This window comes from Humulus lupulus, chromosome 6 (assembly GCF_963169125.1).
Source record: "Humulus lupulus chromosome 6, drHumLupu1.1, whole genome shotgun sequence".
Classification (NCBI taxonomy): Eukaryota; Viridiplantae; Streptophyta; class Magnoliopsida; order Rosales; family Cannabaceae; genus Humulus; species Humulus lupulus.
In genome coordinates, this window is record NC_084798.1 from 206,633,178 (window position 1) to 206,653,363 (window position 20,186).

The 20,186-nt window shown below is 32.2% G+C and overlaps 3 protein-coding genes across 8 annotated transcripts; 1 reads left to right on the top strand and 2 right to left on the bottom strand.

Annotated features, from left to right (window-relative positions):
- Window positions 1-2,845: 2,845 nt before the first annotated feature.
- On the top strand, window positions 2,846-5,764 carry LOC133785903 (VAN3-binding protein). The gene is made up of 8 exons (XM_062225117.1): window positions 2,846-3,085; window positions 3,232-3,294; window positions 3,470-3,538; window positions 3,671-4,016; window positions 4,699-4,866; window positions 4,964-5,013; window positions 5,185-5,233; window positions 5,351-5,764. Exons 1-8 carry the CDS (start codon window positions 2,846-2,848, stop codon window positions 5,560-5,562), a joined length of 1,197 nt encoding a protein of 398 aa, XP_062081101.1. The 3' UTR covers window positions 5,563-5,764.
- Window positions 5,765-5,861: 97 nt separating this feature from the next.
- LOC133783041 (mannosyltransferase APTG1) lies at window positions 5,862-13,830 on the bottom strand. 5 transcript variants are annotated; one of them, XM_062222562.1, is made up of 12 exons: window positions 12,308-12,471; window positions 11,041-11,090; window positions 10,006-10,074; window positions 9,132-9,366; window positions 8,921-9,038; window positions 8,531-8,635; window positions 8,089-8,375; window positions 7,236-7,517; window positions 6,947-7,148; window positions 6,558-6,709; window positions 6,300-6,462; window positions 5,862-6,191 (listed from the first exon to the last, which is right to left on the bottom strand). In XM_062222562.1, the coding sequence occupies exons 4-12, from the start codon at window positions 9,353-9,355 to the stop codon at window positions 6,108-6,110; spliced, it is 1,617 nt and encodes a 538-aa protein (XP_062078546.1). In that variant the 5' UTR covers window positions 9,356-9,366; window positions 10,006-10,074; window positions 11,041-11,090; window positions 12,308-12,471; the 3' UTR covers window positions 5,862-6,107. The 5 variants fall into 5 exon arrangements, with proteins under 5 accessions (XP_062078546.1, XP_062078547.1, XP_062078549.1 ...); XM_062222563.1 differs by having other exon boundaries at window positions 9,132-9,504; XM_062222565.1 differs by lacking the exon at window positions 11,041-11,090 and having other exon boundaries at window positions 12,308-12,469.
- A 2,253-nt stretch (window positions 13,831-16,083) lies between these two features.
- Window positions 16,084-19,861, bottom strand: LOC133783042 (GCN5-related N-acetyltransferase 7, chloroplastic). Of its 2 annotated transcripts, XM_062222567.1 has the most exons (5): window positions 19,435-19,857; window positions 18,257-18,412; window positions 17,554-17,649; window positions 16,739-16,859; window positions 16,084-16,509 (listed from the first exon to the last, which is right to left on the bottom strand). In XM_062222567.1, exons 1-5 carry the CDS (start codon window positions 19,747-19,749, stop codon window positions 16,340-16,342), a joined length of 858 nt encoding a protein of 285 aa, XP_062078551.1. In that variant the 5' UTR covers window positions 19,750-19,857; the 3' UTR covers window positions 16,084-16,339. The 2 variants fall into 2 exon arrangements, with proteins under 2 accessions (XP_062078551.1, XP_062078552.1); XM_062222568.1 differs by lacking the exon at window positions 17,554-17,649 and having other exon boundaries at window positions 19,435-19,861.
- Between the last annotated feature and the right edge of the window lie 325 nt (window positions 19,862-20,186).

Here is a 20,186-nt window from a genome sequence, read left to right on the forward strand (position 1 = left end):
TGCGAATTCACACCTGGGCTTGGATGGTGGGGCTCGGGCGGAGCTGGGGTCTCGAATGGTTGGGGCTCTCGAACGGAGGGTAGCCAGTGTTGGATGGGGTCGTCATTTTGGGATCGCTGGAGGTGGAGGGGATGGTGCGGCTGGGTTTTGGAGAGATAATGGGTTTGTGTGGGTTTGGAGAGAGAAGGGGTTTGTGTGGATGGGGTTTGAAAGAGAGAAGAGTGGAATGTTAATTTTACAATAGTATCCATGTTTGGCTAATGTGTTTTGGTTTTAAATTTAACTTCCATATTTAGTTAGTTTGTAATTGTGTTTCTCATAATTTTTTTTTCTTTAATAATTTTTCACATACAAATTAGCAAAAGTATAATTGTCATATTTTTGCACAATAATGGCATAAGAGCCATATTTTTAAAAAACTCTCATTTTTATATATAAAAAGATTTGGGTTTGATTGTGTGGGGCCCTAGACACGGACCTGGCGCCCCTGTGTAAATTAAGTGAACTATGTAGCTTGAGTAGAGGGGGATTAATAATTATTGTTCTTAAAAAAAATGCAATTTTAATAGTCATAATGAACATGCCTACATTTACAAAGATGACAAACGTCATCCCAATCTCTATTGTGGCTATCTTTAAGCCAAATTTGATACATTAATATAATGAACAACACACATAGTCATAATTAGGGCATCAAAATGGGGACCTAGAATCTTAAAGATAGAGACTTATTTAAAAACTAAAAGAACAAACATAATTTAGATAGAGAATTGCTAAAAGTCACCATTCCCAACACCACAAGTAAGTGACATATCGTTATTGGTTCAATCTAATCGGGTCTCACTTATTTGAATTTAATAAGTATTATGGGGTATTGCTAATCAATCATGGGGTGTCCAACATCATGTGGTGTTGGACACCTTAAGTTGTCAAATAGCAACAATCTTTCAGATAATATTAGGATGCAAAAACCACAAGTATCTTATTATATAAACAAATAAATTTACATGGATATCACTTACATATATTTGGTGTTTAATTGTTTTTTATTTTCCTAAGACCTAAGTCGAATATACAATGATATGAGCAATTGTCTATTATTATATGCACTATGATTAAACTAAAATACAGTTTTAATTTGCATCAAATTAGTAATTAGATGAATATACACTATATACGGTGCCTCTTATACCACATGATGATGCGCAATATTTAGAGATTAATTAAATTTAATATCAGATTCCATATATATCTTTCAATGAGTAAATTTAACCTCTTATACATAAATTTAAAATATTAAAGTCAGTAAATTTAACTCCTTATATCTATGTATGTACTTATATATAAACTAAAGTAAATGTAACTTTTGCTCTACTCTAGTTATTTATTGTAATTGTATTGAGTTGAAAGCGTGCATGTTGGTTAGCTACATTATTAATCTACAAGCCAAGGCATCATTAGGAAATGTTCTCTTTTAGTAGCTAGCCATCTCAAGCATAATAGCCTTTCTTTAAGAATTCATCCTACTTGTTCTTTAAATAATCTCAGCTAATTAAACTAATCAAGAAACAATGCACCGACCCCCATTGGTATTTAGTACTCTAAATCTCTACTAAACAATACTAAAGCATCAAAGCTATGAATTAAAGTGTTTGCTTGTCACATGAGTTCAATGAGAACCTCTTTAACCAAATCTTCAAAAAAAAAAACCCTAATGAACCAAAACCCATCAAGGATCATGACCCCATTACCATTTTTGTTAAGTTATTAAAAAAAATACCCTTAAAGCTTCTCAACTAACTTTCATAATCCCTTTTTAATAAAACTCACAGAAAGCTAATCTTTGTCAAGAATATTAAACTGGTTTTCTCTAGTGTACTTAATTACAATTAGTACTCGAGTCCAATGATTCATGTCTACACTCTTCTCCATCAAAAACACTCACATCAATCATACTAACTTGTCCTCTTCCATTGAACCAAAATTAATAAAATTGACCCAATTGTGCATGCTTCGTTATGATGCTCCTCCTCCTATTCCTTTTTCTCTGGCCTATTATGTTTAAACCGGTTAATAATTATTAATGTGGTGGCCCTATAGAGACAGCTCTTAAAAACCTAATCCCAATCTATCTAAAATATAGCTTTTTTGGTACTTAACCTCAAACTTATGGTTTTAATTTAAAGCTACAAAAAAAGAAAAGGCTACTTATTTGACTCTTTTTACAATTTTATCCTCATAAATCCTATATGCTTAGCATGTGGAGCTTAGGGAAACTGATATCTCCAAAATCAAAATCAGAATAATTTTATGTTAAATGTACTATATAGGGGTCACCTTGTTGGAAACCTCTTTTATATTATCTATATCTAAAACAGTACTATGTAGACCCTTTCCAACCTTGATATCATACCTGGCTTTAAAAAATTATTCTTTTAAGAAGAACTTTCTAGCTGTGAATTTCGTAGAAAAAGAGATACAGTAAGCTGTACTTACTAGACAATTTCCCTTTCAAGTTTCAACACCAAAATTCTCTCTATATATATACACATGTTCGATCATCATGTACTTAAATTTATATCATAACCAAACCACACAAGATTTTAGTGACACAACACCATTATTTGTTCCCCTACTACCAACTTAATTCAAGCATATATATATATATATATATAACCATGCATTATTTTATGTTAGGTATATGTACCACGTATAATTAACATTTTATGTATTATTTATAGACATAATTATATATATATAGCCTATGCTCTTGTTCATTTAAACTCAATATAGTTTTGTTTGGTTTTAAAGCTCCACTCTTATTTTACTCTCCTTGTTTACTTGGATGGATTCGAGTTTGTTTAATCCAACTCCAAGCCCTTCAGAGGCTCATCCTGAGACATTGGATTTTCTTTCCAATGCTTGGTGTAATTTTGCAGTACAAGCTCTCCAACCTGATAGTCATCATCATGATCACCACCAGCAACTGTTACCGTTAGATTATCACCAATCAATGGCTCTGATTGATCAGAATCCCATGATCATTAAGAAGATCGATACTAACACCAAGAGTTCCCCATACATGGTGAGATCGAGTTCGGGACTATATTTCATTTTGCATTATAATTATTAATTACTTCAACTTACGATTTATATATACAAAATCCAAATTGAATTGTACTTGTATAGTCAAGTAATAATAATAATATGAATATTTATCATCACTTGTAGAGCACAAAGATGGAAGATGCTGATGCCAAGTCTCTACCTCCATGGAAATCCAATGATGTTAAGGTACATAAAAAGAGTATATATATAATATATTATTTTAATAATTATTGGTAGGATACAATTTTGATGAACATTTTAGATGAATAATTAAAGATCGTACCCTACAAATAATCGTAACTCGATTAAATTTCTATTAAATAATTTTCACTATAATTTGTGGTATATATATATATTTCAGTCATGGATATGGATGCAACAAGCCATGCATCCGGAATTGAATTACAACGGCTATTTCAAAAAGAGATGGGTAAGTAAATTCCCTTAACAAGTTACGTTAATTAAATATTTATATAATTACGTAAAAAATAAATAAATACACTTGTATATATATGTACGTAATAAATATATATATAATATATTACTGTAGATGTCATGGAAGGCAGTGCCGTTCAAGAACGTTATATCGATCAAAAAATGGCTGAAAGACATAAAGCAGCGTAGGAAAGAGGAAGAGAGGCTACAGAAAGCGGAGGTCCACGCCGCCATATCGGTGGCTGGTGTGGCGGCGGCTCTGGCGGTGGTTGCGGCGGAGAATTCTAAGAAGGACTCAAGCAACGCTAAGGAAGCGGCTGTGGCCTCGGCGGCTGCATTGGTTGCAAGCCAATGCGCCAAAGTTGCCGAAGCAATGGGCGCTAAGAGGGAGCAGCTCAGCTGTGTCATTGGCTCGGCTATCACTGGAACCAACGCAACTGATATCTTCACTCTTGCTACTGCTGCTAAAACATGTACACATATATACACATCAATTCTTATTATATAAATGTATATATAGAGAGATAGGTCATCGATGAAAATGACATTTTTTTTCCAACTTATTTTGCATTTTAGCCGAAATTTGATAATTTTTTTCAAAATGATATCGGTTTAAAATTTCATTCAGTTGTCTAAAAATTTCAGCTATCTGTTTAAATTTTTTTACCAGTTTTCTGAAAATTTTCGACCAGGTATTTAGAGTGCCGAAAATCATTTTTTAAAAAATTATCAAAGCTAGACCAGAATGCAAAATGAGTTCAAAAAATAAATCATTTTGTCAAAAGACTATATATCGATTCTCCTTCTTCCTGGTTACTTTTTCATTTTTTTTAGGTAATATTACTTAATATGGTAAATATTATTAAACTCACTTGTGTAACCCTGTATAATTTGATAAATCACAATGGTAATCATTTGATGCTTTCATGATTTTTTTTAAAAAAAATGTTTTTCGAGATACACTCAAAAATTCTCATCATCCTATCTAGAATGTCATTTTGTATTTTGTAAAGTGACATGAAAAAGAATAATATGTACTTTTCACCAATTACTGGTATAGAAAAGGAAAAGATGCTTTTTTGATAATACCCTTTTGATTATTTAACTTTTTTTTCTTCTAATTATTATTATGATCTTGTGTAAAATTTATGGCAGCACTGAAAGGAGCTGCTACATTAAAAGTAAGAACAGGATGCAAGAACAAATTAAATGGGGTTGCACCCATTTTGCCTATTGAGGAAAGTCATGAGCTTGGTTTTGACTTGGAGACTTATAGATCAGTACTTGCAAAGGGTGCTGAGCTTGGTGTTGAAACTCCAGATGGTAAGTACATAAAATTTTACTACACCAACTATTTCACACCAATACACACATAATTTTGAACAAACTTTGATGCCCTTTTTGCTAATTTGATTAACAGGGGATTTTTTGAGAAGATCAGTGTCTGTGATTCTAAGCAGTGAAGGAAAGGTCTGGATCCAACTTTCCCTCTTCCAACTCTGTTGTCGTGTTCTTTCTTAGTAACCAAACAGTTTGATTGGTGAATCAGAGGAAAAAAGAACAAAGAGTTGAGATGGGGTCTATGTTTTGTGATTGTATTTGACTTGGTACCTAACTTCAATCCTGTCTCAACTTTTACAGGTAGTACTGCAGATAAAGAAGCTCTCCCTGTTGAAAAAGAAGAAAGAAAGTATGTCACACATTCATTTTATTTTCTATCTTCTTCTAAGTAATATATTACTGATTCTTTATGATGTGATTTGATTGAAGAAATAATAAAACTCATATTTGTTTCTGTGCTGTTCAGGTATTGTACTTGATTTACATGCTGAACTGTACAAGGATTCAGATGCTGAAGCTACCACTGAGACATGTTATCTTCTGGTTTTGACCACAAGCAAAGGGATATTCAAGTTAGATATGGGAGATGATTATCAACGTTACAAGACATGGGCAAAAACTATTAGTCAAATGCTGCTTCTCTCTTCTTCTATCACTAAATATGAACATCACTTCTAATGTAAACTTCAGTGTATATTTTTTCCACTCTTTGATTTGATAAACAGTGTTGTGTCAAATTCGAATGTTAAATTGTTCTTTGGTTGTGTAATTATCATAAATTAAATGACAATTTGTGTTTAATGTGTGGCTAGTTTGTTGGCATATTGATTTTACAGTTATATTGTATCTTTGTATTATGATATCATTTTGGACAAAGAAATGAATGATAATCAAACCTTGGAAACAGAGAAAAGGGCATACAAGGCTTACAAAAGCTTTCTTTTTTCCTTTTTTAAAAAGGAAAAACAGGCAAAACAGCATGAAAACAATGGTCATATTAATATCAAAAGCGATTAATTTACTGTATACATGTTCTTTAACTGTTACAATTGAAACAATGCATCAAAATAGTATCATGTTATGTTGACATCAGTGGACCAAAATTTGAACAAAGTATGATTACATGTTAAGCAAGAAGGAAAACTCAAGAAAAAATTTGAAGCCTGAGAGAGTGTTAGAAGCCTCCATGATTAGAATTGCAAACTCCAGTCCATTCAAGATGGTCACTGGTCAGTCAAAACATAGACAGCAACCGAGGCTTGAAGATCACGATCCACTTTGAAGTGAGCATGGAAGAACCTTTTCTCCTGTAAATGTAACTTGTCAAAACCCAGCTACATGAACAAAAATTGCTAGTAGTAGAAATGTGAACAGAATTCTTACACCAGTTACAATGGAAGAGTCCCAGAATTTACCTCTCTGAAAGAATGTGAGACTAAAAAGTCCCTCAACTGCTTTTCTTCTGGCTCATATAATACAATATGACTAGGTAAAGACCAATTTTTCGCATATTCAGATGTAAAACCAACAGGATCCATCATGAATTGGTCGGACTCATCTGGGATTCCTTTTGTGTCACTGTTAACAAAAAGCCAAAGCAAAAATAAGAAGTATAAATTGAAATGCATATTATGGAGGAAAAGTATGTCCACATAAGCAGAAAGAAACCAAACCTTGGAGTGCAGTCCAGAAAACGCATTGGTATATTGCGGTGCAGGGTGGAGTAGTAAGGTGTTGCATGACAGGGCATTAGGAAAAGAATACTTTTCACTTTTTCATGGAGCGCCTCTTTCGATAAATGGTTCATTACATCCTCAGTTCCTCTCTGTCCAACATGCACATGTCAGAAAATAAAAGAAACCCAAGCAGAACACAGTTTTTTAATCATTACTAAAAGGAAATCTTTCTTACTTGAATGAAAGTATATAGTTTTAACAATTAGAAATATGGAAGTCAACTTGAATTCATAAGGTTGGTATGTTGCCCAAAAGAATGATTCTAATAGTATTACAGAGTCAATAAATACAAAGATAGATGTTTATGAAAGGGCAAAAAACTGTACCTGATGATACAAACTCATATACAAGGCCATTGGAATATTGGTAACTAGTAAGAAGAAGATGGCTAATAGCATTTTTGGAGGCCATTTGCTAGAAACATTTGAAGAGCCTTTCTTTTTACTATTGGGAGAATATGATATGCTTATTCTGGCTAATGAATATCCAGAGAACATCAAGGCTATAGGAAGCACAGGAAGGACAAACCTGTAACCCAGGGTTAGGAATAATGAACCAAAGGTCAAAAAGGTACATTTCACAGAAACAATGGTTATATATAAAAGGTATACAGACCTGAATTCTTTGTGACCTAGCACACTGTAAAGTCCTAAAACCCATCCTATAAGACCAGAAAGCTTCCATTTTTTGGACTGCAGAATTCCAGCAATAGAAAATGGTACGAAGCTGAAGAGCATAACAGTAAATCCTTGACTAAAGTACCAGTGCCACTTGTGAGTTCCATAATAATCTCCTCCAGAGGAAAGAAAATTGAACTTCAGAAAATTAAGAGGGACTATTATCCATGAACCGTACATCAATCGATCCAAAATAGATGTAAGCCCAAGCACCAAGACCCTGACACATTAGCCAAAAAGAAAACCAGACAAATATTATAAACTCCACATAAACACCAATATATCATTAAACGAATTAACATATTGAAGGTTACCAAGAATGTTGTACTGTCCAGTCCACTAAAGCTATCTATTTCTGCAATAACTGTAATGGTAATTACTGCTGATGTTTGAATAATCTAACTTGGGTGAGAGAGTTCATGAAATGCACCCACTGTCTTCCATTTGTCTAGAAGACTATGCCATGTGGCTAAAGAAAGAAAAAGAGATAGGTAGATGGTTCATACAAACAGTATCTCAATGAAGACTCCACTCAAACAGTATCTCAGTTGATCAGTTAGCTTCCTAAAGATGCTGTTTCCTCTTCTTTTATGTTTCAATCATCAATTGACACTCAGTAACCGGTTCATTTTATATTTAAACTTGATTTTCAAAGTATATATTTGCTGAGGAAAACATTTTGCTAAGCCACTGCAAATACAAGTTGCAAAGGATAAAAGAATCTATATACACCAAGAATTAGAAAAATGGTCAAAATTATATTATATAAAGAAGATGGATTAGTACCTTACCCAATTGGAGCCACTTCCAGAAAAATGAATCCAAGTCTATTATGTGTCTCAAATAGCTCAAGAATGCCTACATACAGCCAAACAATGGCACTTGTTGGTCGTATACCACAAGCTAATGCTGCCAATGCCAAACCCCACTTCCTTGCTTTCAAGGAAAGTTTGCTGGAAGATGGTCGCAAACAAGGCCAGTAGTATAGGCTAACAAGGGTAAGAACAGTCTCTAAGGAATTCGACAATGTACGGGTGATACAGAAAAACATGAACCAATTTGTCAATTGGGCAAAGAGCTAGAAAAAAGTTAAGTACGTACATCTCATATATAAAAAAAATAAAAAATAAAAAAACTCTTGGTGTCTAAAATGGTAGTCTTTAGAAAATAGTAAGAACAACTTAGAATTAAAAATATGTAAAGCTCTAGAGAAGAGCATATGCAGAAGGATACAGCCCATTTGGCAACACTCTCACCAAAAACCACAACAGATAATTTGTAGAAATACAAATCACCAACTGCAGAAAACATGGATTGCAGCACCCTTGGAGCATTTATCTACAAAACATTGAGTTAAGCAAGTCATTACAACTTCAAAATACCATAAATCACACACTATAACTCGTGAATCTAAAACTCAGCAAAAGCATTTTAAGGTGAAAAATAATTCAAGGTACAACCTGTAAGTTCCTCAATTCATGGTCATGAAACATGTCCAAATGAAATCTGAATTTCCGATTACTCTCATTGATAAATATAATTAAGCTTGGTCTATATATGATAGCTAAAGAGCAGGACCGAGGAAGCATAAATATAAACTAGTGTATAGAAGGCATCATTTACCATGAACAAAGGAGTATCCAAACTCAGTAAGGCCAGAACTTTGTAAAACAAAGCAAAGATCAAGGGATGCAAATAGCTACGAATGCCCTTCTTCCATTCCCATGTCAAATGACCATATCTAGCGAAAGAAAAACAGAAATAAGAAGAAAAACAATACCCCTTTACCTCAAAAGTAAGAAATAACAAAGAAAGAACGTAAAACTAAAAGTACCCAAATGCAATTCGGTGAGCAACTTCAAGGGCTTGCCAATGCTCATCTGGGTTGAAATAGGTCTGCACCAACAGAGCATTTACGAACCGAAAAGCCAAGCAGAGTGCGAATACTCTTCTGGGTGAGACTGAGGGATTGAAATTTTGAGCTTCCTCTGTTTTCTCTGAAACTGAGCTATGTAAATCTGGTTTTCCAGTAAATACAACTTTGTTTCTCTGCCTCATTGTTTCACCAACTTGCGAAATTGTTCAAAACCAAATTAGATCAAAATAAGATGGTAAGAGCAGAGAAGGGTGGTTAAACACTCTAAACCAAATTTGGTTTTGGGCGCATATTCTGGTGCACATATAATTTTACTCATAATTATATATCCCTGTCAAAAAAAATATACAAATATACTCAAAAAACATGGTATTGTTGATTATTAGATGACAAAAATTATATTTTTTTCGGGAAAAATTATATTTTTATTTAATTCTATAAATATGTTTGAATCTTGAAGCTTTATATTATTAGAGTTCATTATTCAAGACACAACCATAAACTCCTGCATAATGAGGCTCAACCTATAGCTTCGTGGCGTTTTAGAGATATATACACAAGGAATTTTAAGATGCTTTACTGCCTAATAACTCTCTTCTGATCAACCCAGGAGCCAATTCTTGGCTTCCTTCTTGGCATGGTTAGGTGTTGGTAAATTTTGATGTGGCTTGTGGAAAAGACAACTTGATGCTAGGGGTTGTTACCTATTTATAAATTTAAATTTTTGGTGAAGTCTTTTATGTTATTTTCTTTAGTTATATTAAATATTTGATTAAAATTTTATTGCATACACATGAAAACATGTTAAGAGCAAGTATAAGCTAGAACTTACCACACAAGCTGGCGCCAATGGAATAAAAGTGAGAATATTCTTTGAATCTTCGATATCTATGTGTAATATCTAAGAATAGTAGAAAACTGAAGGTTAGATTCCAATAGGAAATACAACCTCCAAACGAAGTAAAACGTGGCATGATATCTTTGTGGCTATTGAAGAAAATCAAGAGTTCTCAACTTAACACAAGCAAATAAAACATTATTAAGACTAAGGTACAGTGATCCTCCTGCTTATGCTTCACTATGTGAGTAATACCCACGCTATCAAAGAAATGTTATGTATTGACACCTTTCATGATCCCAAAAAGTGTGTAACTGTCAAAACTTATAAATGAGCAAAATCACTACAGAAAAAATCTATAATAATAATGAAGACTAAGTTAAACTGTAATGGGGAAGAAATACTTCAAAATAGTTTACTACATATGGCTTTTGTCAACCTGAAACTCATTGGGAAGAGATAACAACTAAATGTGCTATCAAGAGAATAACTAATACAACAAATAACAAATCCTACAGTAATACTTTTCATTTATTCAACAGTATAAGATAGCCAAATGATTCCCTAAACTCAAATTATCCACTAATTATCTTTGGTCATATGCCTTTTTCATGAGACACTATTAAGGAACCTGGAAACATATCACAATATAATGAGACTTGTTGGCCATTGTAGTAATATATCAAAGGCATATACTTCACTTTCAACAACATACATTTTGTTACTTGAATATCCAAGTATATTGCAGCTGTGATACAGCAGAACAAATATCAACTCATACGAGAAAGGAGCAAAAAACAGAGGTCCTCAAGAAACTCAGAGTATGCAATGGGCTTTATGCCATTAAATTTAGCTATGAAAGTGTGCTGTCTGATATCAATAACCATTTCACAAACGTATACCAAGAGAGCATTCTTTCATAAATATGATTAAGGAGCCACACAGGCTATGCAGCAGAAGTGTTGTTACTGTTCAGTAAAGTACATTTTTTATTAAACCAATTCTGAATTTAGAGGTCAGAAAGCTTACCGAAAGAAAACTTTCAAACCAGGGACCTTCGGCCTCCAGAATGTTTTGAGCTAAAACAAATAATTAAAAAATAAAATAAATAATGAGTTCATTGAAGAGCACACCTAGCTAGCTAACTGAGATTTTATAAATAAATCATAAGAGTTTGAATTGTTAAATCCAAACAATTATTACAAGAGTTTTTATAAATAAATCATAAGAAAAGTACTTTGGGAAACTATGCCAACCAGGGCTAATATATCCTTAATTAGGTTTATAATTAGACTAATCTGGGGACAAAAAACGTAATCAAAACTTACATTTAAAGAAAGAAAAAAAAGAACTAAAGATTATTAATTAAACCTTTTCCTAATTCAATTATCAAAACAAATTAAACTTAATTCCAATGACACCAATCGACAAAATAAACTCCAAGACAATAATTAGGGTGTGCAAATTTTGGTTTGGTACCGCTCATAATACCAAAACTAATAAACTAATAAAAGTTACCATTTAAAAGAAGTGAAAGGTAAACTGAAAATAAGAATTGAAAAGTCATATACATGAACTAATAAATTAAATATATATGCAAAGAGAGATGAGATAGGATTTGGATGGCAGCTATGCATGAAAAGTACGAATATTAAAACTTATTAAAAATAAAAACAAAAAATAGAACAAGAATGTCCCCAAATATCATACCCAACATCGTTTGAGAAAAGAGAAACATGTTTTACAAATCAGATACAATAGAAACAACAATCTTGGCACCAAAAAATCTTTGAAACTATCTAGAACACTGAGACTAAATTCCTAAGGTGTCATTTTAAAGTGAGGAGAAACATTAAGAGAATGAAAAATATGAAGAGAAACAAGAAACAGAGAAAATCCACTCTATTGGATTTCTCCTGGGCACAATCAATTCTAAACTATAAGAAACAAATTCCCCTACATATATCCTATAAAATTTCCAATCAATCACATTAAAAAAACAGATTCAAACCCAGAGATTATATTGCCGAAAAGCTCTGAAAAATGAAGAAAATTGGGGTAGAGCACACCAGGTTCCACAAACAAAACCAAAGTTTGAGAAGTCCCAACAATTATCGTACAAACACGAATTCGGCAATAGCATCACACACACATATATATAAGCAGTAGGCATCTGGGTTATACATATTTATATATTATACATATATATAAATATAAGCAGGCATCTGGGTTTACGAATTCAATAATATATGTAAGATATACATATATATATATATGTGCTAAGATAGTGAGTCACCTGGGTTTCGCCTGGTTCGGTGTTTGTCGTGTGCAGAGGCTCGGCGTTAGAGAGAGACCAGATCGAGACAGAGATGGAGATGGATATGGAGCTCGGCGTTAGGGAGAGAGAGCCGAGAGGGAGTCACCTGGGTTTCTTCTTCTTTAAAAGACAAATCCAGTCCATTTTCTTTTAGGCTTTATACTATTTTGTAAATTATTTTGTCACTGGATATTGTTTTAACAAATTAATTTTTGGATCCAATATTTTATTTGGTAAAATGGTTGATAACCTAAACTCGATCTATTAATATTTTCTCAACTAAAATCATAAATAATTTACTAAATTAACAATTCAGAATAAAAATAAAATTATTCTACTTAAAAACTGTCATATTGTATTTAATTTTTTTTTCATTAAAATTGATTTTAGTCTAAAAAATAATTTATCAAAATATAAAATCTAATTACGTAATAAGACAAAATAAATTCTCTAAAAATATATAAAAATAATTATTATAATAGTATAATACCCTACAAAAAAAACTATTTATTATAATAATAGTATAATACCCTACAAAAAAAAAACTATTTATTATAATAAAAATTGAACTGAATGACACGTTACAAACTAAATTGTTATTGGTAATAAAAGATTATATTCCTACTCAAACTTACCAACTAACTTATTATAAAAATTGAACTAAATATGTGACTCAAATAAAACCAAAAATAATAATAAAATTTATTAATATGTTTACTTTAATTATTTATCAACTCCATGTGCACATTTAAAATAAAATTTTTAAAACTACCAAATTTATACACTATAATTAAGATTGTATCACAGATTGAAACAAAAAGTTTATACACAGTATGAATTTTAGCTCAATTTTGCTTCCTCCAACCTCAAAATTCAATAGAAAATAATCATAAAACCACAAAAATATCCCACCAAAAATTTCAAAATATCCATTATAGTTTCCAAGAAGTTCAAAATATTTTCTCAATTTCTCATCTTAAATTTCAGCGAGGAAAACTTACACAAGTTAATGTACGACTTTGAGGTGCAGTTGGAGTGGTACATGCATGGCTGGAGTATACAGGTTTGTCGACGTGGTAGTATGGTAGTCGAAAAATTGGCGTGATGGAGAAGGAGGGTCAGCTGAGTTCTTAAGGTTTAAAGACTATGCCATGTGGCTAAAGGAAGAAAAAGAGATAGGTAGATGGTTCATACAAACAGTATCTCAATGAAGACTCCACTCAGCTCAGCAAAAGCTTCCCAATGTGAAAAATATTTCAAGATACAACCTGTAAGTTCCTCAATTCGTGGTGATGAAACATGTCCAAATGAAATCTAAATTTCCAATTACTTTCATTGATAAAAAAATTAAGCCTAGTCTAAATATGATAGCTAAAGAACATAACCCAACAAGTGTATAGAAGGCATCATTTATCATGAACAAAGCAGAATTCAAACCTACTAAGACCAGAACTTTGTAAAACGAAGCAAAAATCAAAAGATGCAAATAGCTACGAACGCCCTTCTTTCATTCCCACGTCAAAAGACCATATCTAGAGAAATTAAACAAAAATAAGAACAAATTCAATACTCCATTGCCTCAAAAGTAGGAAATAACAAACAAACAGTGGTAAACTAAAAGTACCCAAATGCAATTCGGTAAGCAACTTCAAGGGCTTGCCAATGCTCATCTGGGTTGAATTAGGTCTGCACCAACAGAGCATTTACGAACTGAAAAGCCAAGCAGAGTGTGAATACTCTTCTGAGTGAGAAATTTTGAGCTTCCTCTGTTTTCTCTGAAACTGAGCTATGTAAATATGGTTTTCCAGTAAATACAGCTTTGTTTCTCTGCCTCATTGTTTCACCAAATTGCGAAATAGTTCAAAACCAAATTAGATCAAAATAAGATGGTAAGAGTAGAGAAGGGTGGTTAAACACTCTAAACCAAATTTGATTTTGGGCGCATATTGTGGTGCACATATAATTACTCATAATTATATATCATTGTCAAAAAAAATATCATTATACTCAATGAACATGGTATTGTTGATTATTAGATGACAAAAATTATATTTTTTTCGGGAAAATTATATTTTTATTTAATTAAATAGGTATTAGAAGAAAAAGAAAAACATTACAAGTAATTGTTCTAAAAATTTCCCCTAAAAAAACTATGCTAAAAAATTACATTAGAATTGTTTATAATTTTTTAACATCACATATTGAAATCCAATTAGAAAAAAAAAAGATAAATAAGAAAAGGATGGTAATTGAAATTGAGATGAATGTTAAAAGCTCTAATTGAACTAAATTAGATCAAAATTAAAAAGAAAAGTACAATTAAATTGGATTTCAAGTTGATTGTAATGTTGGTAATGAGAAATTTGAGTTTATATGTATAATGGAGGGCCTAATTTAAAATAAATAAATACCCCTATTGAAAAAAAAAGTAAGAGTAATGATAGACATACTCTCAAATGAGTAATACTATACAATTTTAATTTTTACACTATGATGCATCACAAATATCAACTATTTAATATTTTTTTGTGGGTCCCTTTCCCTATGTTTGGTAAGAAGGATGGGGAGAAGGAAGAATAGATTAATTGGGAATGATAGCTAAAAAGATGAAAAAAAATAATAGTGACAATTCTTAGAATTGTTTGGTACAATAAGAAAGAAATAAAATAGTACAATTTTTTTTACAATTTAAAATAAATAATAATATTAATAAATTATTCATTTTAATTGTTTAAGAAATTTTTTACTTTTTTGTTCTACAATTCACCCATATATTGAAGGATTGATTTTTATGGGTCCAAAAATTTGCAATTCTTAGCCATTTCCACCAATTGTTTTCATTCATTCTTACCAAACATAAATATGCTAAGGATGTATTGCTTCATTCCAGAGCCTTTAATCCATTCCTCGTTCAATCCACCATACCAAACAAAGAGTAAATTATGTAGTTATAAACAATTGACACATCATAGTGTGTAAATTAAAAGTGTGTCTCTCATTACTCCTTTCAAATTACATATTATTTTTACAAATATTTTAGTTTGTGTGATTATAAATAATGACATATCATAGTGTGCAGTCCAAGCGTGTCTATCATTACTCAAAAAGTAAATGTTAAATTAAATTGGATTAACATGCCCTCTTATTTTACAAACCTAAAAAAATGGAGTTGGAAACTCCAAACCCTTTTTACTTACTTATTATGATTGGCCATAAATTTGGATAATGATGATACATACTCAGTTATTAGTATGTTTCACACACCACTCCTAAGGAATCCTGCAACAAGAGAGCTCAGGCTCCTCCTTTCGTAACCATATTACTAACAAAGCTAATAACTAAAAGATACCACAGAGGACTTTATAACATGATAATGAGCCTTAATTAACTCTCACTGCATTTAATATTTATTTAGTTGAGCATTAACGCTTGGAAACATGTTGCTAAAGGCCTTACTTTAATTGGGATTGTAAAGTTGCTTCAATGGAGCTATATTAGTTATGCTGAGAAAGAGCCTGCTTGGTTTCAATTTATACAAGAGTATCTTAATTTTTATTTTATTATAATCTTCTTCTTAATACAAAATTATTGTAATGTCTTGTACATATTACTTGATGGAAAACAGGGTAATTTTGATATAACAAGTCTAACATCAAATTTGGTATAAATTTGCCTCAGTTAACTCCCACTGTAAATATTGTTCAGTTTGATGGTTCATAATAACTCCAAAATGCATAACATAGATAAAGTACTCATTCCATAAAAATTAACATAATTCATTAATATCAAACACTATTTTAACATTTATTTGTTTATGAGTATTTCATTAGACGTGGCATTGTTTCTCATCTAAAAATTACAAGTGATATTTTATTCTTTGACATACATTGCTTTACATTTACAAGTTAAGGAGGAATATCAATTTTTGATCCCGTGAAAGCAACTAAGGCATTTTGATGAATCAAGTAAAATCATAACACAAGATAATAAAGCTAAACTAACTGAATATAATTATAGTTGCACACCAGGTAGACCAGTCCATAGAAGAATCCTTCGCGGTCGGTCCAGAAACCTGGCTTGCCATGCTGGTTCATCGCTTTCATGAGTAAAACCGCTTTTTAAGTACAACTTCTTTGCTGGCTCATTCTCAACTGCTACATGCACGTACAGATCGGATATACCTGAAAATCTCACAGAATTCAGTTGAATAAAGCATAGATAATAAATTATCTCCTTTTCCTTATTTTTTTTCCTTCCTCCATGAACAATTTGAATATCAATTTTGCTGGAAGTAGAAGAATAATAGGATCCACCTGCATTCTGTTACGTGTGTCTGTTTTTCATTTGGTTAAAGAATGTCAATGAATTCAGAACTATTATATTTGTAGAGAGGATCATTGGAACACTTACCCCATTCTTGAGCAACTAATTTCGACTTTGCCACAACTGCATAGCCTAAACCATTTCTATGCAGTTCTGCTGCTACACATACATTGCTCAGATACGCCCTTGCAAAATCAGCTCCAATCCCCTGTCAAAATGAACACCTTACATATCTTAAATACTTTGTTTTTATCCTTTTAAGTAGTTATAAACAGCATACAGATAAAAACAATTTTCTAAGACAAGAACCAGAATGCATTCCTAAACCCATTACTTGAAGACAGTCATTGGTGTCCTTTTTCGATACAACACTGAAGCTGAATTTGCATTTTGTTGTCGTTGGATACTCAGTGTATACAAGTCAGAATGTTCAAGACAATAAATATATTCATCTCATTTTTAAATTAAAATCTTCTAGAAGAACAAAAATATGAAGGGCTCCATTTATTTTGTTAAAAAAATTCAGAATGCTATATAAGAATCAACATTCTGATTTTATTGATGAAAATCCTTGTAGAATTGAGTTTGAAAATGATGAGAGACCACTTCAGCAACCGTCCATCTAACACAGTATTCAGAAAAACATGATAACCACTAGAGTAGTCGAAAATAAGCCAAAGCAATGACATGCATGCTTCACAGTAAACAACAAAGACAGACAACTTATCTCCATATAATTTAAAGTGAAAATAAATTTTAGTTGTTACATTGAATTACTTTAAAGTTGAGCTAGCAATTCTATTGCCAAATTAGCATGCCTAAAAAGAGAAACTACTTCAAGCATACAACCATTTTCCGATGCCCATTGTTCATAATTCATACACTAATATCTGGTCTAATACCTCTGGTTTTTTTCCAGCTATTTCATCTGGAAGTCTAATGCATTGGTTAAGATCAAGCGTCCCTATTACCACTCGTTCCTCTCCATTGTAAGAAAACTGCGAAGAATTATAAAACACCCGAATACATCTGTCAACATAACAACAAACAAAAACTGATATGTGTGTTTCTATGAGTATATAGTTACATCTAACTAGATTAAGTTACAGCAGGTTAATGTATCAAAGATATCAACAAGTTGATGATGATAAATAAAGAAAGAAAAAAAAATACCCAGATAAAAATTTAAATAATAAAAACCAAGCCTAATAACTAAAATCTGCAAGTAAAATTTCCATCAGAAGGATAAGCTGGTTTTGCATAAGGTTCGTTTGAAGCAATTTCCCTCTAACTCTTATCTATAGAGTGTCTCTACTTCCAATCATAAAGATTTCACAGGAATCTTAACATGAAAAATATATCTAAAACAAAGTAGAATCATGCATGATATCAAATCCTTAATGCCTGTACTGATGGAAAACCAGTATTGAGAAGAAAAGTAGTCCAGAAGTTTACAGAAACATAGACCCAAAACAGCTAATAGAATATAAGATTAGTCCGCACCACTTTATGAAGTATATACTATAAGCCAACAATCTTACTATGTACTTTGTTCCTTCTTGCCTTACAGTATTAGGTCTGGTCAAAGAAAGAAAGCCAACAAACCTTGCATGCAGAACAAAAATCCTCAGAAAGACTTGATATCTGAGATAGCGGAACAGTAGCATTTATGCAAGACACTCTTTTAAAGTCCTCCCTCTTTCCAGCGATTCGTTCTTTCAGTGCTTCAAACTCACGCTCTGCCAAGTGCTTTTTGTGATCCTAATGACACTTGACAAGGAAAACATACCATCAGCATATCACAATCTCTTTCCATGATCAGAAAAGGCTTCTCTGCTCATGCAGAGAGATTCTCTATAACAGGTACAACCAAGAATCCCATAATCATCTTCAAGGCACCTCAAAATCTTATGCATAAAAGAAAGTGTATAATTAAACCATTTACCATCTATGAATTTTTTTCTCTTTTCTTCATTATACTACATACCCAGACCTCATAGGAACAAACCACACCCCCCTCCCCTAATGTTAACCATCCACCAGCTTACATACAAAGAGATGCATTTCTTTTCTGCTAAACAACCCAAGTCTGTGATTATTTATTCAACAACAAAACACAGGGCACCAGCTTTTCTAAATCTGACCATGATAGAAAGAAAAGATTCAAACCATTATTCTTTCTAAAAAAATCACTATCCTAGATATATATTTCCTGTTGCAAAATTGTTTTTTTATTCTTTTCCCGTTTAAGATTAATCGAGTCTTAGTTATGATAAAGAATACAATTAAATTACACTATATTTCATTCAGATGATCTCAAATTACCTGTCCAGTTTATTCAATTAATTACACAATTTAAAATGATAGAGTACCTCATTATATTATAACTTTATCATTATAACATAATGTAGTTATGGACTACGACACCAAACTTAGACTGATTGGGTTGAACTTAAACTCTTAAGAAGCCATACATGAGTTAAAATTAAATCACATACTGATATAAAATTGATAACCACAGATAATAAAAACTAAATTAATAACCCCATTTAGTTTTTCCAGAACATAATTTTCACATTTTATAATTAAAAATAAAATGCTTTTACACTTGCGTATGGAACAAGGAAAAGAATGATACAGAATAAACAGTCAATTTTCCCTTTAGAAAAAAAAATTAATATTTAACAAAGCATAATTAATTTTCCCCCATTTTCTTTTCTGAGAAACCAAACAACAGTTAGAAAGGAAGATAAAATGAAGTCAATAAGAGCAAAGAGACTAACTTCGATACGAAATGAGTTTGACTGGAAATCATAGAAGGAGCGAACACGGAGACAAGCAGTGGCCCAGAGCTGGTCCTCAGCGAAGGCCTCTGCGACACAGACGGTAGAGTGGTCGATGGTGAAGGGAGGAATGGTCTGGTTATCTGTACAGACAGCAACGATTGAGAGGGGACGGCGACGGCAACGAGCGGCGGAGGCGGTGGTGGTGGTGGTGATGGTGGGAGCCAATGAAGTGGTGAAGCAAGAGGGGCTTGTAGAAGTCCGTGATCGGTGTGAGATTGGGAGTACCGGAGGAGTTGAAGAAAGAATCGCCATTGTTGTTGTTGTTGTTAATTTTATTTCTATATTTTGGGTTGAAAATAAACAAAATATTATCCTATTCCTATTTATTTATCCAAAGAAAGAAATATAAGACTTTTTAAGGCTCAGAGAAGCTCATCTCATCTCATCTCTCTCACTCATATTTATATTCTTTTCTTATTTTCCACGTCAATTATTTATTATTCCAGCTAATAATAGAATATTTATTTTAGGCTATTTAGGATTTTTACCTTAACTATTATGATTACCTTATCGTGCTCCTAATTTTTTCAGGTCGTTAAAAATTCTCTCCGAATTATTCATAGTAATGTAAAGAAGGACTTTCGTTAACTTTCAACACATGTGGCTAACAGAATTCTGACATGGCTCTTTACATACTGATGTGTCTTGGCCATATCAGCATCATGGGTGTAATTTTATTATTTTTAAAT

Bases quoted from the DNA above. Each gene is read 5' to 3' on its own strand.
- LOC133785903 (XM_062225117.1), top strand. From the start codon at position 2,846: ATGGATTCGAGTTTGTTTAATCCAACTCCAAGCCCTTCAGAGGCTCAT. The intron at 4,867-4,963 runs GTAAGTACATAA...TTTGATTAACAG, and splicing joins TGGTGTTGAAACTCCAGATG to GGGATTTTTTGAGAAGATCA. The intron at 5,014-5,184 runs GTCTGGATCCAA...CAACTTTTACAG, and splicing joins TTCTAAGCAGTGAAGGAAAG to GTAGTACTGCAGATAAAGAA.
- LOC133783042 (XM_062222567.1), bottom strand. From the start codon at position 19,749: ATGGCGATTCTTTCTTCAACTCCTCCGGTACTCCCAATCTCACACCGA. The intron at 18,413-19,434 runs GTTAGTCTCTTT...AAGTGTCATTAG, and splicing joins CAAACTCATTTCGTATCGAA to GATCACAAAAAGCACTTGGC. The intron at 16,510-16,738 runs GTAAGTGTTCCA...TGAGATTTTCAG, and splicing joins ATTAGTTGCTCAAGAATGGG to GTATATCCGATCTGTACGTG.
- LOC133783041 (XM_062222562.1), bottom strand. From the start codon at position 9,355: ATGAGGCAGAGAAACAAAGTTGTATTTACTGGAAAACCAGATTTACAT. The intron at 9,039-9,131 runs GTACTTTTAGTT...TTCTTTCGCTAG, and splicing joins GCTCACCGAATTGCATTTGG to ATATGGTCATTTGACATGGG. The intron at 6,463-6,557 runs GTTTGGTTTCTT...TTTTGTTAACAG, and splicing joins TTTCTGGACTGCACTCCAAG to TGACACAAAAGGAATCCCAG.